The sequence below is a fragment of the Diaphorina citri genome, unplaced genomic scaffold, assembly GCF_000475195.1.
Source record: "Diaphorina citri unplaced genomic scaffold, Diaci psyllid genome assembly version 1.1 scaffold740, whole genome shotgun sequence".
Taxonomy (NCBI): Eukaryota; Metazoa; Arthropoda; class Insecta; order Hemiptera; family Psyllidae; genus Diaphorina; species Diaphorina citri.
Genome location: NW_007378173.1, coordinates 21,281 through 37,287, shown reverse-complemented (window position 1 = coordinate 37,287; position 16,007 = coordinate 21,281). Strand labels below are relative to the sequence as shown.

Sequence of the window (16,007 nt, the reverse complement as noted above, 5' to 3'; positions counted from 1 at the left end):
TAGCCGTCACACATTCCACTCCGCTGTATTCGTTGGCGTTTAGCAATGCACATGAACTTTCCTGGTTGAATTTTGCCATCTTCTCGGGCACACATAGTTTATCTGCAAACACAAAAGATACCTACCTCAATAATAATCCTCCGTCCAAAAGGCTCCGATAAAGTCCAAGAAAACATGGCCCTCAAGCTGGCTGACCCTAAGAAAAATGTCAATTACTGCTGTTTGAAATTTGCTTTTCAAAATTTCTAGCCAGCCTAGTTAGCTTAGTTGGTAGTGCGTCAGCCTTGTAAGCGCTAGGCCGCGGGTTAGATTCCCGCCCGGGGCGGATTTTATCCTGTTGGGATAATGTTCGTTCTCGGAACGGCTGGCTGGCTTTCTTCTATCCTGTCTTCCTTCTCTCTCGATTTCGGGACGATAAGGCCATAGCAGTTACAGTTCCCTCTGTCAAACCTCTTGAAAAAAAAAAAAAATCCAAGCCACCTATCTTTAGGAACATTGTTTGTTCCCGGATAGATGGGCAGTGTGAGCCCTTTTTGTATGAATGTGAAAATAAAGGCCATAATAATAATAAAAAAAAACTCAATAATAATATCTTGAGTGGGAGGTAACCACTAGGCGAGGTTAACGCCAGAGGCGTTCTCTACCGTCCACAACTTGGAAATTTCTCATGCCGAGAAATTTTCGATTTCTCAAATAAATGATAAAATTCCATGCCTCGGCTGGGATCGAACCAGAGCTCTCCGGTTTACCAGGCGAGCGTCTCGACCACTACGCCACCGAGGTATAAATAAATTTGAGACTGCTGCGCCGGAAAAGTTTATCTGTGGGATCAAAGTAAATAAACGTGTATCTGTATAGTACACTTCCGTGTGAATAAGAAGGTAGGTACCAATAGGTAGTTTTGCAGAGCCTCAAGTTGAGGGACTAGGAACATTGAGAACTGTCCTAGAGCACATGGGCGGAAGTTATTTTTATTCAAATACCAACATACCTACTCGTCGCGACGTACAATATTTCTAGCCTCAGTATCTCGCGTATGTGTACACTGTACAAGCATATCAGCAATACTTAAGCAGTATCAGCTGAGAGTGGGCAGAGTGTAAAACTGTACAGTAATGTGTTCAGAATATTAACACAGTGTTTTGTTGTTATTTAATCAAACACGAGTTGTTGTGTGTCATTGAGACTTTCTGCAATCGCGTTCGTACTCGTAGCCTGTGTAGTTAAAATGTACAAAATTAAATGAATAAAAAATAATTAATACCTATTAATTTAAATAATAAATATTAAAAATTAACTTTCCATAAAGATACGCAAAACGAAAATTTCGGATTGTTTCGGGCTTTTTCGTGTCACCCTTTCGCCTTCGAAAAATCGATATTTCTGATTACGTACCTACTTGATGAACTCTTGGTACAAAGTATAATTTAGCACGTGTAGGAATCAAGGTTAAGTTTTTGGCACAGTTTATGAATTTGTAAATTAGTTAGCTATTTTGTGGTGCACTATCACGGCTGTTTTCGACCAACTAGGGAATATTGATGACTGTCTTTAAAGGTGTGTCCAAACATGGTCGACCGGCCGTCGATCGACGAGATGAATCTATACTGTCGAGGCAGTGTGGACGGTTTAGTCGACATTGATAGATGCCGGTCGACTATGTGTGGATACAACTTAAGATTTAAACCTTGCCAGCCTAGTTAACTTGGTGGGTAAAGTAAGTGTCTAGGTCGCGTGATCAATTCTCGCCCGGGGCGGATTTTATCCTGAAGGGATAAGATTCGTTCACGGAACGGCTGACTTTCTCCTATCCTCTCTTTCTTCTCTTCGAACGATAAGACCTTAGCCTAGTTAGCTATTTTGTGGTGCACTATCACGGCTGTTTTCGACCAACTAGGGAATATTGATGACTGTCTTTAAAGGTGTGTCCAAACATAGTCGACCGGCCGTCGATCGACGAGATGAATCTATACTGTCGAGGCAGAGTGGACGGTTTAGTCGACATTGATCGATGCCGGTCGACTATGTGTGGACACAACTTGAGATTTTAACCTTGCCAGCCTAGTTAACTTGGTGGGTAAAGTGTCTAGGTTGCGTGATCGATTCTCGCCCGGGGCGGATTTTATCCTGAAGGGATAAGATTCGTTCACGGAACGGCTGACTTTCTCATATCCTCTTTCTTCTCTTCGAACGATAAGACCTTAGCCTTAGCTGTTACAGTTCCCTTGTTCTTTCCCCTTGGAGGCCTATAAAATCTGATCAGTTGAATTGGTTGCGGAATTATTTCTAATCAGTCCGAGTACAAAGTTTTAGTACAATAATATTTTAGAGTGCATTGATAAACGGAGATAACACACAAACACTCAGCTCAGCAAATATAAAGATGATAATAAATGGACTAAGCGATTTTCAAACCGTTTTTTCTACCCCTTCCGGTAAAGCTAGAACTTCGGAATTTCGCAGGTATAATAAGGAAGTATAGGTTAAGGAAGTATATGGTCCAAATTTCGTGAGATTACATTGAAAATTGACGGAGTTATGATAAGGGTAAAAATGCGTCGAAATGTTTCGTGTAATATACACACTGGCGTGCTCAGGCCGGAACTTGGCCTGGCGCACGGGGCGCACTGCCGTGCGCCTAGATAAATTGTCTGATTACTAAATACGACCTAGTTTTCTACTATTTCCACTTGAATAATCTGCCTATATAGAATATATGTTTACATGAAGAAGAAGAAGAAGAAGAAGAAGAAGAAGAAGAAGGAACCACACACATCCACCACACACACACCACACCCATCACACACACACACACGGTCGCGCTACGCGCTCCCTGACATGTCCCACAGTGCAGCATATTAGGCATAACTTTGAACCGCCGCCATTTTGAATCAGGATGGAATGTGACAGTTTTAAGTAGCCTATGTCACCCAGAGTACTTTTATTACCAACCACAAAAAATTTCATCAAAATCGGTCGAGCCGTTTTCTCGTGAAAAGAGGACAACCAAAGGTCTATTTAGCGTAACAGACAGACAGACAGAAATTTTTCTATGTGAATTTTGAAATCGGGGATGCATAAGGAGTAAGAATAACCAAAAATTTCACGATTCTAAGCAATGTACAGACAAATCTAAAATTTTATTTATATAGACTAGTGGTTGACCCGTCCTTTGTACGGGACCACCACACACATGCACAACACCACCACACACACCCCCATCACACCACACACACAAACCCATCACACACACCACACATCATTATTATTATTAAACGATTAGATCAAACTTTATTTACAGAATAAATATTTAGGTACAAATGGTAACATAATGTACATATAAGTACAAAATAAAGTTTGATCAAGGGTGGGGTTAATGCCTATGGCACACACACACACCCATCACACCACACATATCCATCACACCACACACACACGGTCGCGCTTCGCGCTCCCTGACATGTCCCACAGTGCAGCATAATAGGCATAACTTTGAACAGCCGCCATTTTGAATCAGGATGGAATGTGACTATTTTAAGTAGCCTATGTCACCCGGAGTACTTTTATTAACAACCACAAAAAATTTCATCAAAATCGGTCGAGCCTTTTTTGCGTGAAAAGAGTACAACCAAAGGTCTATTTAGCGTAACAGACAGTAAGTATAAGTACTTAAGTATAGGAACATAATAATTATATTCAAACTCAAACGACTAGTATTTTAGTGAGATTAGAAGATTGTGGCTAGGAGATTATGTTATTTTAAATTGGCCACATTTCAAGGTTAACAAGAACTTATTATAATAACTTTTAAGTCTGTACCTATACTGTCTGATGACCAGGCTTTGGTACTATGGTATACAGGGTACCCTTGTAGAACACAGAAGTTATCTACTTACATGGTATAGAATGGTAAATATCTAGTGCTAATGATACCTTGCAAAATGGACTGAAAATGCAATAAGTATTACAATAATTGGTACTTGTGCAGAAGTCACGTCCCTGGAATATTGCTACCAAAGGAACTGGCACAAATGAGCAGTGACCAGTGTTATTATAGCGTTAGGTTAAACGCAAGAAGGAGTTTTCACAATTAGAGCAGTGATTTGTGTTATTATAGGGTTAGGTTGAATACAAAAAGGAGCTTTTCTTTTCCACGGACGTGACTTCTGCATAATTACCCCATAAATAATACTTATGAAGGTCCATATCATTGTCACAAGAATTGAGAAATTATTACTGTAGGTACCTAGGTCTTCCAGAGCTTAAACTAGTCTTCATTATCAGTGGAATTTGTTAGGTATCAAATTTTCCTCATATTAACTACCCACACCCATTTTCCAAAATAAAAAAGGTTAAAAAAAACTGCCAAAATTTAAAACCAAGAAAGACCTCAAAGAATACTAGAGCATTTCATTACTTATCTACCTACCCAAACCAAAAGTCATGTTGGTTACTTGAAAAGGAAAAAAAAGCCAAGACAGACAGACATACACACATACATACAGAAATTTTTCTAATGTGATTTTTGGAATCGTGGATGCATAAGGAGTAAGAATAACTAAAGTTTTCACGATTCTAAGCAATGTACAGACAAATCTACAATTTTATTTATATAGATAGATAAGTACTCATATTGTTAATTTTTAATTGATTTTGTAATAAATTATTGATTTTTTTTCAGCGATTTTTATTTATAATAGGTACAAAACAAGCGGTCTTTATCGAAAAAACTTTTGGCTCAGAGATATCAAAATGAGAATTAAAATTGCACTTTGGAGTCTCATGTTAGTAGGACCTTAGGACCAAAATTTTGTGCTCTGGCTTTTGGTTTCAAGGAGTAAGAATAACTAAAAATTTCACGATTCTAAGCAATGTACAGACAAATCTACAATTTTATTTATATAGATCTTCCACTTCATACGAGCCTAACTGATTTCTTTCCAATAATTCCAGTCACCATAGGTATCAGAGACATAGGTACTGTTTTATTATTATTTTAATGTGTTTTAGGTATATGGGGTGAAAAAAGAAATCCCTTGTCATCATAAATTACGAAATACCCCGTATATATTTCATAATCAAATATTTGATATTTAACTTGATTGACTGATTACGTACATACGTTTTTAAGAACGGTAAATACATTAATTTAATGTTCTCCTTAAAAGCAATAATTACCCAATAAAATATGTGGTATACGTATCTGATGATTTTGCATCATGATAAATACAAAACACAATTGAGGTATTCATAGGAAAATCACTCACATATGAACAAGGGAGTTGATAAGAAACAAAAAAAGGGCTCTTTTTAGGGGGTATTAGCTCTATATGTAAAATATTTTTACGTTATAGCAATGATATAGGACAGCGATTTCCAACCAGTGGCCGCCAGACCATTTTTATGGTCCGCGAAGCTTTTTGGGTGGGCCCCATCGGGCTTTATTTTTGCTCTTTTACTATGGGGTGGAGCATCCCCCCCTCAAGAAAATCCTAGATACGAGCCTTCTAACCTGTGTATGTGGCCCGCGAAGTACCTGCCCATGTTACCCATGTAGCATGTGGCCCGCATACATATGGAAGTTGGACATCTCTGATATCTCATGGTATGTCCCTTAACGATATATTTACAGTTATAAGTAGATTCATGGAGCTTAGACATCTTTGGGACCCTTGGTCCGTACACTTTGGCCTCCAGGTGGGCTCTTGTGTATGGTGCTAAGCTATACAACATACTATACAGTTATACTTGACTTTGTACTTGATCATTAGAAGGACGTCTGGTTTAATCCATTGATGAGCATAGCTTATCAGTAACCAGTTGATCTCTAACTTTCAATTTTGTCACCTCAGAGTGAGTTTTATGAACTTGTTTGATAAACAGAATATTCAACAATCAGGGGAGGTAAAATATTCAAATTAAATATAAGCTAATTATTACAGAGAAAGTGTGTAGGTATTTTGTCTTTTTTTTTTTTTAACTTACTGTTCCTATACCTATACCCAGTTTAATCTGTAGGTAGGTACCAGGTACCTGGTTACCTGGTTCTTTGTATTCTTAACTTTATTTCGGCACTTTTTCTTTTTACAAAATTGTTTGGTCCCAATATTTTTTTTTATTTTTCAATGTTCTAGTGAATCTAGTAATATCTTAGGTGTAATAAAATTGTAAATCGCCGCTAAATTGTTGAACTAAATACCTTACACTATACGGCCTTATGTATAAAAGGAGCATAAATTTAATATAATAAGTAAAATCGTAAAATAATCCAATATGGTCAAAATCAACAAAGAACGTGTGTTGATAAAGCTGCATTATTTCTTATTCCTGGCAGGTGAGTACTTCAATGTTAACCTCCACAGGGCAGAATCGAAGTTTTTTTTCGGCTGTGCTTGAAATATTGGGAGCTCTGATCTTGAGAGCAACTGAATAGCTACTTCATACAAGCATAGACTAGTGGCGGTGTTACCAGAGTAAAAAGAAAATTAAAAGTTGATAGAATTAGTAAAAACTGAAATGATTTCTCATTTTGTTTCTTCTTATTTCTGGAAACTGTAGAACAGACATCATTTGTAATCCCACTTTTGATTTTCAGCGTTGGGTCCAATTCTACCGTTCCTCAATGTGATCGGGAAGCAGCTGCAGATCTCCGAGATGGTGATGGGTCTCATCAATGCTGTCCTGCCTCTCCTGGTGCTAGTGGCCAAACCCAGCTTCGGCCTACTAATAGATCTGCTACATAAACTACGCAAGCTTCTGTTTATGCTGATTGTGTTTGTGATGACTCTAGGATTCTCTCTGCTGTATTTGATTCCGGCGAATTGTCATACAGTTTGCCCGGATGGTGTGGTATGTTGATTTGATTTTTTTTTTTCCTCCAAAGAATGTAATTTTATTTTATTCATGAGAATAACATCAATCAACATGGCTATATATCGGGTTTTAACATAATGTATAATCTTTAATATGCTACAACAGATGTACCAAAGAAAACGGCACCTTCTTTCATTTCCGCAATTAATTTTAAATTTCAGAAGAAACAGTAAACAAACTACCTTTTTTTCTGATTAATTTACATTTTCTTTTAATATGGCACTTTTATATCAGGACCAGTACAATAATACAATAAGGAAATATTCAAAATGTAGTACAATAAATATTATTTCCGAGTGAGACAACAGTATAATAAATCTCACAAAAAAAAAGTAAAAATTTAAATCTGTAACACAGAAAAAGTATTCACATAGAAAGACACATCTAACGAAGACGAAACTACAGTAAGAAACTACAAGACAATGAAAGGCCAAAGGAAACCTTCGTAGCCATTAAAAAACTATCCTATGCCCTACAAACAGTACAAACTATACAAATTACAAATACATATTAATTGACAATTTATTCGGCATAAACTGGTATTCCAGTATTAAACAAACCACCCTATCAAAAAAAAAGACGATTTTCCAAAATACAAAGCTCTGATAGAAACTACAGAACGCCGAGAAAAAATACAGAACTCTAAGCTAAATACAAAGATCTGTTAGAACATACAGAACGCTCCTCAGAGAAATTACAGAACTCTGGGATAAATACAGAGATCTGTTAGAAAATACAGAACTCCGAGCGAAATATGTACAACGATCTGTTAGAAAACACAGAACTCTGAAAGAATAAGATCTGTTAGAACATACAGAACGCTCCTCAGAGAAATTACAGAACTCTGGGATAAATACAGAGATCTGTTAGAAAATACAGAACTCTGAGCGAAATATGTACAACGATCTGTTAGAAAACACAGAACTCTGAAAGAACATACAGAACCTGGACTTTTTACTTCCTCCTGGCACTCCGAATGAGCTTCGACTTCTTGAGGAGGGGGAACTCCGTTGAGTGCGGACTGCACATTGCATGCACCATTTCATAGCAACTATCGAAGTGTAAAGCGTTCTGTCCCAGCTCTTCCAGCAATTCGAAGGCTTGGGCGGACTGCACATTGCATGCACCATTTCATAGCAACTATCGAAGTGTAAAGCGTTCTGACCCAGCTCTTCCAGCAATTCGAAGGCTTGATGGCGAGGCGCACGGAGATATTGGTAGCCTTTCTTCAGACAAGTGGCTTTATCCACCAGGTAATGAATCCAGAACACGTTGTTCTTGGGAGTGAAATTCTGCCAGTTGTTTCTGAGGACGGGATAAATGAAGATGATATGAATAATATGGTTCGTAATGCCAATGTGTATGTAGGTTGCAAATGTCGGGATCATTGACCATTGGGCCATTTATTAAGGAGCGCGGTAGCGTTCCGCCCCGCCAAGTCAAAAGAGTTTGACATTATTATCTATAGGTATGTAGCTCAAATTGTGCACCAATACATGACCTAACATCCCTCTTTTTTAACCATTATTTATGGAAAACATTTCATTCCACGTTCCTAACTTAAAAACGTAGTTATTTCTAAACAATTTTATCATAATATTTTTTAGCTTTTTTTTTTAAAAAAAAAGAACTTTCCAAATTGATGAAACTTTCCAAATCAGGGGACCCTAAAAGGATATTTTTCCACTCATTTCCCAATTTTGAAATTTTGGACCGATTGCAATACTTTCTCATTTCCCACCTTGTATAGGTCCTTATACATATTGCTAATAGAAAGTAATAAAAAGTTACTCACTGACACTGCTTCCTCATCATCCGATACATATCGAACTGATAGTCTCCTTCTCCTTCAAACAGTTCCTCGTCCTGACTCAAATCATAATAACATATCTTCTCGCCCACAAAGCAGCGGGATATTGTAAAGTCTATAATGGTAACCTGCACGCCAGCAGTTTTCATGGCGTAGTGTGTATCGTCTAGGGTGAATGAAGATTCATCCTGGTCTGTCTGAAGAACCAGAATGTTGGACATGTGGAGGTCACGATGTTCAAACTCGAGTTCCACCTCTGCTACGGCCAGGGAAAATACAACCTGGGAAGAAGAGAGGGAAACAATCAGTACAATTTATTGACGGACTGCCCAAAGTTTGGGTTGCCAAAACGATACAGCATACTTCTCAGACAACATTGTTACAGTTAAAATGAGGTTGAAATGATTTTAAATTAAAAAATTGATATTATTTAGGTATAAGTGGTAGATACGATCTTCATCGTGGAGAGCTATAGAGATGGCGATGGATTACATGGAGCGTATCTTTCAGTATGATGAGGGCAAGTTCTTTTTATTTGCTCTTGACTTTCAGCTAAAAATGGGGATATACTGCCTTGTGCCCCAAACACATGATGCCGTTTATTTCATTCCTTAATTCCCAGCCGTTTCTGAGATATAAGCGTGGTTCGCAAATCACGAACCACCCTGTAGAGATGGCGATGGATTACATGGAGCGTATCTTTCAGTATGATGAGGGCAAGTTCTTTTTATTTGCTCTTGACTTTCAGCTTTCATGGGGATATACTGCCTTGTGCCCCAAATCAGAGTCCAACAATATCCCAATGGGAGACTTGATAAATCCCAACGAAATAAATAAAATGTTAAACTGATGTAAAATATAAAAATAATGAAAATTACCTGCAGAATCATGGCATACGTTTGATTTGGACTTCTATACTTGATATCTCCCGAGTCGTTACCTCCGTTCTTGAGTTCTAAAATAATGAATATCTGATCTTCTTCGAACATACTGGGGTGATCGTTGTAACTTTTCTTCGTCTTGGCAAACTCTTCCCACAGAGTCACTAATCGATCTGGATACCTGGAACAAAGAGAGGAACAGAAGGTGTTTTCATTTAAATCATTAATCCCCGCACCTTGGTAACCTAATCCAATTGGATTAAGGGTGGGATTCACTAACCTTTTTTAGCCCCTTAGTAACAGCCTGTTAGCTTAACAGCCCTGTAAAACCTATACAAATCAAATAGAACAGGCCTTCTAGAAGTTGAAAAAATACTGGAAATCATTAATCCCCGCACCTTGGTAACCTAATCCAATTGGATTAAGGGTGGGATTCACTAACCTTTTTTAGCCCCTTAGTAACAGCCCTGTAAAACCTATACAAATCAAATAGAACAGGCCTTCTAGAGGATGAAAAAATACTGGTACTTAAAATCTACCCTAAAACTCCTAGCGTGTTAAATAAATAAATAATAATGCAATAAAAACCACCATTTGAGCAGTTTATCACTAAAGTGACTGCTGTACCAAAAGGACTTTTCAATCCTGTACCAGCAAAACAAATTAAAAACAAGCGTATGTAATGTTTCTCCCACGGGGGCTCCGGGTATTTATTAGCCTCGCAGGGACAAACCCCCTAAAAAAAATTATGGTAAAGTCCACCCTAAACCTCCTAACGCTAGGAGCTTCAAGGTGGACTTTACCAGTATTTTTTCAGTCCCTATTTATCGATCCAAGGGGACCCCTTGGTGGCCTGCGGGGGGTGGCGAGAATGTATATAAGCCACTGAAATCAATGAATATTCTCTTACCTGCCACGGACGCACGAACACTTGAGCAGTTCAGTAAAGCAAGGCGTACTGTTTTCAGTTCTATACTGTAGATCACTGGTTTCTTTGGTCACCATAATCTCGGAGAATATCTCCCGGAATTTCTTCTGCTCCTCTCCATTCACACTCTGGTCTCCTTCTATAGGCATGATCTTGATGACGCTATTGTTCAGCTTAAACACTTCACCATATACACCTTCTCCTATCTTCTTGCAGTTCTTCAGGGCGCTGAAACGCGAGAGGAGTGACAAGTTGAGAAGAAAATAGAATAATAAAAAAAAAAAAAAAAAAAAAAATAGGGCGAGTTATTATATTATTATTATTATTATTATATTACACTTTATTAGGATTTTACAATGTTTTTTACAATACAATATTTACAAACAGGTACACAAAACAAAATAACAAAATAATAAGAAATTAACAAAAGAAAACGAAAATTGAATAAAGAAAGAAAAAAAAATTGAAAAATCCTAACTCAGGGGCGGGATTAATGCCTAGGGCATTCTCTTCCATCCAACCCCTACACCAACCTAACAGTTCACACACTTACTTACCTGCTCGGATACCGATCTTCAAAGCTGACAACATCTTCCTGTTGACAAATGTCCAGGATTTTCTTCCTGCAGAACTCATTATCATCATATTGTAGGCTACTGGACAGAACTGTCTCATACAGAGTGTCCTCATCACCAGTGGAACTGAGAGAACTAGAGCGGCGACTTTTGAACGACACAGCTGACGAGAACTCCTCACTGTAGCTGACGAAACTTCGACAGAACTTGTGACTCACCTTGTGTTGCTCTTTTTTTTACTAATTGGGCTCAAAAAAAAAAACACTGTCTCCCCACCAAATGCAAAAGTAACAAGTATCATGAAAGTAAATTTGAACTTTACCTCGAATTGAATTATTAATAAGAGATCTCTTCCACATCTTGCCAGGGGCTAATGACACTTTGGTTCTGTGTAAAGTAGTATCCACATCTTCCATGGTAAATCTCCCAGATGCCAGAGATACTTTGTTCGGCTGTAACGTTGTGTCTGCATCTTCTGCAATGAACTTGCGTCCTCGTCTCACAGTAACATTTCTAAGTCTGTTGAATTGAGCCACTGCATCTCCCTGCCCTTCTTCAGCATCTTTCAAGTCGCGATGTATTCCCACTGATTTCACGGTTCCTACAGAGTTGTTGTTCTTTTCAGCCTTGTTATCAGTCTTTTCTTTCTTCAAAGTTTCATCCAGGAATCGAACACTTTTCTTGTGTGCTTCAATCACCGAGTCCTCCGTCTGACTATAATACATTTCATCTTCCTCATTACTTTCACACTTGTTCAATGCGGTTTTATTGCCATTGTCTTCTATCACAGTATCGTCTAATGCGATATATCTGCTTGTCTTGTCTCCAGAGTCATCTAATGGTTCAGGATTGATCATTGATATATCTTTCATCAGTTCAACAAGTTTGGAAGTGTGTCTTGTAAGTCTCATTGAACTCATTAAAGGCGATGGACTGCTTGATGAATTACCAGACGAACTTCTTGTCTTGCGTCTGTGTTGTGTTCCATGTAGTAATGTATTTTCTTTATCATCTGATGAATCAAGGAAGCTCACAGATTCTCTTTTTGCTTTCACTTTCCTGCCAACTCGTTTAGGTTTCTTTTTGATGTTTCTCCCTGCCTTTGTTTTAACTACAGAGTCCTTCATATGGTAGACTTCTTCACTACTATTCTTTAGTTCTGATTGCTTTCACTTTCCTGCCAACTCGTTTAGGTTTCTTTTTGATGTTTCTCCCTGCCTTTGTTTTAACTACAGAGTCCTTCATATGGTACACTTCTTCACTACTATTCTTTAGTTCTGCTTTCTTATTAGATTCAATAACACTCTGCATGAGAACACTTTCTTCCATGCTTTGTTCAAAATTATCCATCTTAATTTTCTCTCCAGTGTTTTCTATGACAGTGTCGTCTAGTTCAATGAATCTGGAGATCTCATCTCCAGATTTATCTAGTGGTTCAGGCTTGATCATTGAGATATCATCAAATGGATGAACACTATTTCGTACTGTAGAGTGCATTGTAGAGTTTGCTGTTGGTTTCTTTGGTTTTAGTTTTCTACTACGGCGCTTGGATCGATGAACACTATTTCGTACTGTAGAGTGCATTGTAGAGTTTGCTGTTGGTTTCTTTGGTTTTAGTTTTCTACTACGGCGCTTGGATCTCTCTTTGGAATACTTATGCAAAGAGAGCTTTGAAAATACTTCACTCAGTTCATGATCACTTTTGTTCAGAATAGAAGTTTCCCTATTAGAATTGTTACAATAGGAAGACTCCTGAGATATGATGGTGTCTTCTTGACAACCAGAGCCATTTGCCATAGTGGTATCACAATCAGACACAGTACTTCTATTGGCACTACTTATACTACTTGCCACTGGTTCTGCATCTTCCTTCTCAAGATCATCTTCAAGTAACCCAAGATCACCTGTGAATCCAATATCTTGGAATAATTTTCTTTTTAGTTCCTCACTATTATTTTCTTCGTTAGCTAAATCCTTCAATTTCTTGTACAGACTTCTGACATCAGTGAATGATGGGACATCTTGATAAATTTGTTGTAAGACAATGTAGTTGTTGATGAGTCTTTCTATTTTCTTAATTTCGGCTGAAAGTAAAGAAATTTAAAATGTTACATAATAAAATGGAGTTTGAGATCAAGACAGAAAATTCAAGATTTACAACAAGTAAGTACCTAAGTAACTTCTTAATAAGTAGATAATTAATTATTACCTAAGTAATTAGAATAAACCAAACTTACATTTTCTTCTCTTAGTCCTGCTCCTGGGAGTGTTGATTTTCTTGGATTTTACACTGAAAAAGAATAATAAAAGAATCAATTAAAAAAATTGATACACTGTAGTGAAAAAAAAAAAAAAAAAAAAAAAAAAAAAAAATAGGCTTAAAGCTGGATTCCCCACTTTATGTTCAAAGTCTTAATCCAGTCATAATGTGTTCAACCAGTGATCAAATATATGAGGTAGGTACAGGTTGAACATACAGCATGAACACACTCATTTAAAAGGCTATTGGAATTTTTGACTGTTCATTGATGTGCTGTGACCATGTTGGGCTCAAGTCCTTGACAAGTACTATTTTTTCCTCAGTTCATGATATTGTTGCTCTTTTAGTGATATAATCCATCTTCTACAGCCATTTCAGTCTTTATTGTACTACTGGAAGGTGAGGATGTAAAGATGTACTTACATAGGGTATGATGGGGGATTTTTACATTTCCTAGTCCTCAGTGTTATTTGACTCAAGTTTGAACCGTCCATTTTGAAAGATCATGTGAAACCTAAAAACAAAAAAAAACAAACAAAAAAAAATGTAAAATGTAAAATTGAACACCTGATGTAAATAGAACACCTGATAGAAATTCACCTGATGTAAAGTAGGCTTGTAAATAACAATATCTACTTAATTATTGCTGTCAGAAATGTTGTTCTTTAATACACTGTTATTTTACTTGGACTCAAAATACTCAAATCAACATACTGTGAATTTGAAGCCCACTGAATTTAACACACTTCAAGGTTGGTTTTGAGTGTAGGTACTTTGTTCTTGCAACTTGAACATACCTGTGAATGATTAAGGTAGCATCATTTATCTATACATATAAATGAAATTTGTGACAAGCTGATAGCCGATAGAATCTAGAACTCACCATTGCATGATAGTCTGATAACGAATATTGAGAATACTTACTTGCTTGTAGGTAAGAGTTGGATAGTAATGATTCAAGAGTATAAAAGATCAAGAAAATAAATATTATTTTATACAGCGAAAATTGGCCTAAAGTTCAAAACTTCAAGAAAACTTGCTGGAAAAAAGTAGAACTTTTAGAGGCACCAAAGACCAAAAAGGAAAATTTCAAATTTTCAAATGTAAACAAACGAAATTTTAAAAATAACGAATGACCTTGCCGTGTTGCCACATGTGCTCAAATGGAATTGCTGTGTTGCCAAGTGTAAGCCAAGGCTGCTGTAAAATCAGGTATGCTCATCGAGTCATCGGGCAGATGACCTTTATCTTCAAAGACTCCTTTCCCTTTAACTTTTCGATTAAATATTTTCTTCAGATTTTAATGGCAAATCTTGGGTTATGTACCTATTCCCTACTACCTAATGAGGGGCATTCAAGACCTCCCTGGTGAAATATTTTAAGGGCTCACAGTGAAAGAAAAATTTAGTGGTTGGGTAAAAGAGCTCCTCCCGGAAAAAGAAAGAGGGCACTGACTGTAACAACGGGGAATCGAAATGAAGAGAAAAAGATAGGATAGGAAAAAACCCACCGTTCCAAGAACCTTACCCACGTGCGTATTTAGGTCCTAAACTTTAGGATAATGTTCGCCCCAGGCGGGAATCGACATTGTTTGGGAACTTGACCGCACCTTTATCTTCAAAGACTCCTTTCCCTTTAACTTTTCGATTAAATATTTTCTTCAGATTTTAATGGCAAATCTTGGGTTATGTACCTACCTATTTCCTACTACCTAATGTTTTTTTTTCCATCATCTCTCATTTTTGTTCCAGGCTCAAAACCCACCAACCCTAACCCCTTTGCTGACCTCAACCTTTGACAGCAGCACCAATAGTCCCCTAATGGCGAATAGCAGAACGTTCAATGAACCATTCCTAAATACCTCACAGCTTATTGAAACAAGTACCCATCTTATTGATCAAACAAGGGCTACGAAGCTCGGTGTACCAAGTTCGGTGAAAGCGGAATGTTACTTGAAATGTGAGGAGGGGAATATTTATGAAAGCGGGGTGTTCTGGGCTTATGTTGTACTGATGAGTATTGGGCTTCTTGGCTTCAACATAGTCAGCAGCACAAGTGATGCGGTGTGCTTTGATATCTTGGTCACCCAGGCGAGAATTGAACCCGAGACCAAGCACTTACAAGCAGATACAAGGTAACTAGGCTGGCAGCACTCATGGCTGGCTAAGTTTCCGGGAGTTATTTCTAAATAATAACAGCCATCAAGTCGGGTCTATTGAAAAAAGTAAAAAAGAACAAGCACCTTTACACAGTATATGCTTTTTATCAATTTCCATTTATTTAGCTCTTCTTCTGTGATAAGTCACCTATTCGCGGTTTGCTCGTGGTATTCGCGGTTAGCTCGCGGTATCTGCGGTTGTTCGCGGTATTCGCGGTTTGCTCGTGGTTTGCTCGTGGTATCCGCGGTTTGTTCGCGGTATTCGCGGTTTGTTCGCGGGCTGCTCGTTTGTTCGCGGTATCCGCGGTTTGTTCGCGGTATCCGCGGTTTTTTCGCGGTATCCGCGGTTTGTTCGCGGTATCCGAGGTTTTTTCGCGGTATCCGCGGTTTGTTCGCGGTATCCGCGGTTGTTCGCGGTATTCGCGGTTTGTTCGCGGTATCCGCGGTCCGCGGTTTGTTCGCGATATTCGCAGTTATGGGTTCGATCTCAGGCAAACGCAGATTTTTTTCAGCTCTTTTTTT

The 16,007-nt window shown here is 38.0% G+C and overlaps 2 protein-coding genes across 2 annotated transcripts; one reads left to right on the top strand and one right to left on the bottom strand.

Annotated features, from left to right (window-relative positions):
• The first annotated feature begins 1,081 nt into the window (after positions 1-1,081).
• Positions 1,082-6,858, top strand: LOC103511684. Its single transcript, XM_026825381.1, has 3 exons — positions 1,082-1,448; positions 6,135-6,334; positions 6,596-6,858. Exons 2-3 carry the CDS (start codon positions 6,274-6,276, stop codon positions 6,856-6,858), a joined length of 324 nt encoding a protein of 107 aa, XP_026681182.1. The 5' UTR covers positions 1,082-1,448; positions 6,135-6,273.
• Positions 6,859-7,739: 881 nt separating this feature from the next.
• On the bottom strand, positions 7,740-14,229 carry LOC113468450. The gene is made up of 11 exons (XM_026825380.1): positions 14,042-14,229; positions 13,751-13,841; positions 13,305-13,357; positions 12,669-13,151; positions 12,245-12,581; positions 11,390-12,126; positions 11,050-11,296; positions 10,475-10,720; positions 9,562-9,745; positions 8,669-8,964; positions 7,740-8,178 (listed from the first exon to the last, which is right to left on the bottom strand). The coding sequence occupies exons 2-11, from the start codon at positions 13,819-13,821 to the stop codon at positions 7,740-7,742; spliced, it is 3,093 nt and encodes a 1,030-aa protein (XP_026681181.1). The 5' UTR covers positions 13,822-13,841; positions 14,042-14,229.
• Between the last annotated feature and the right edge of the window lie 1,778 nt (positions 14,230-16,007).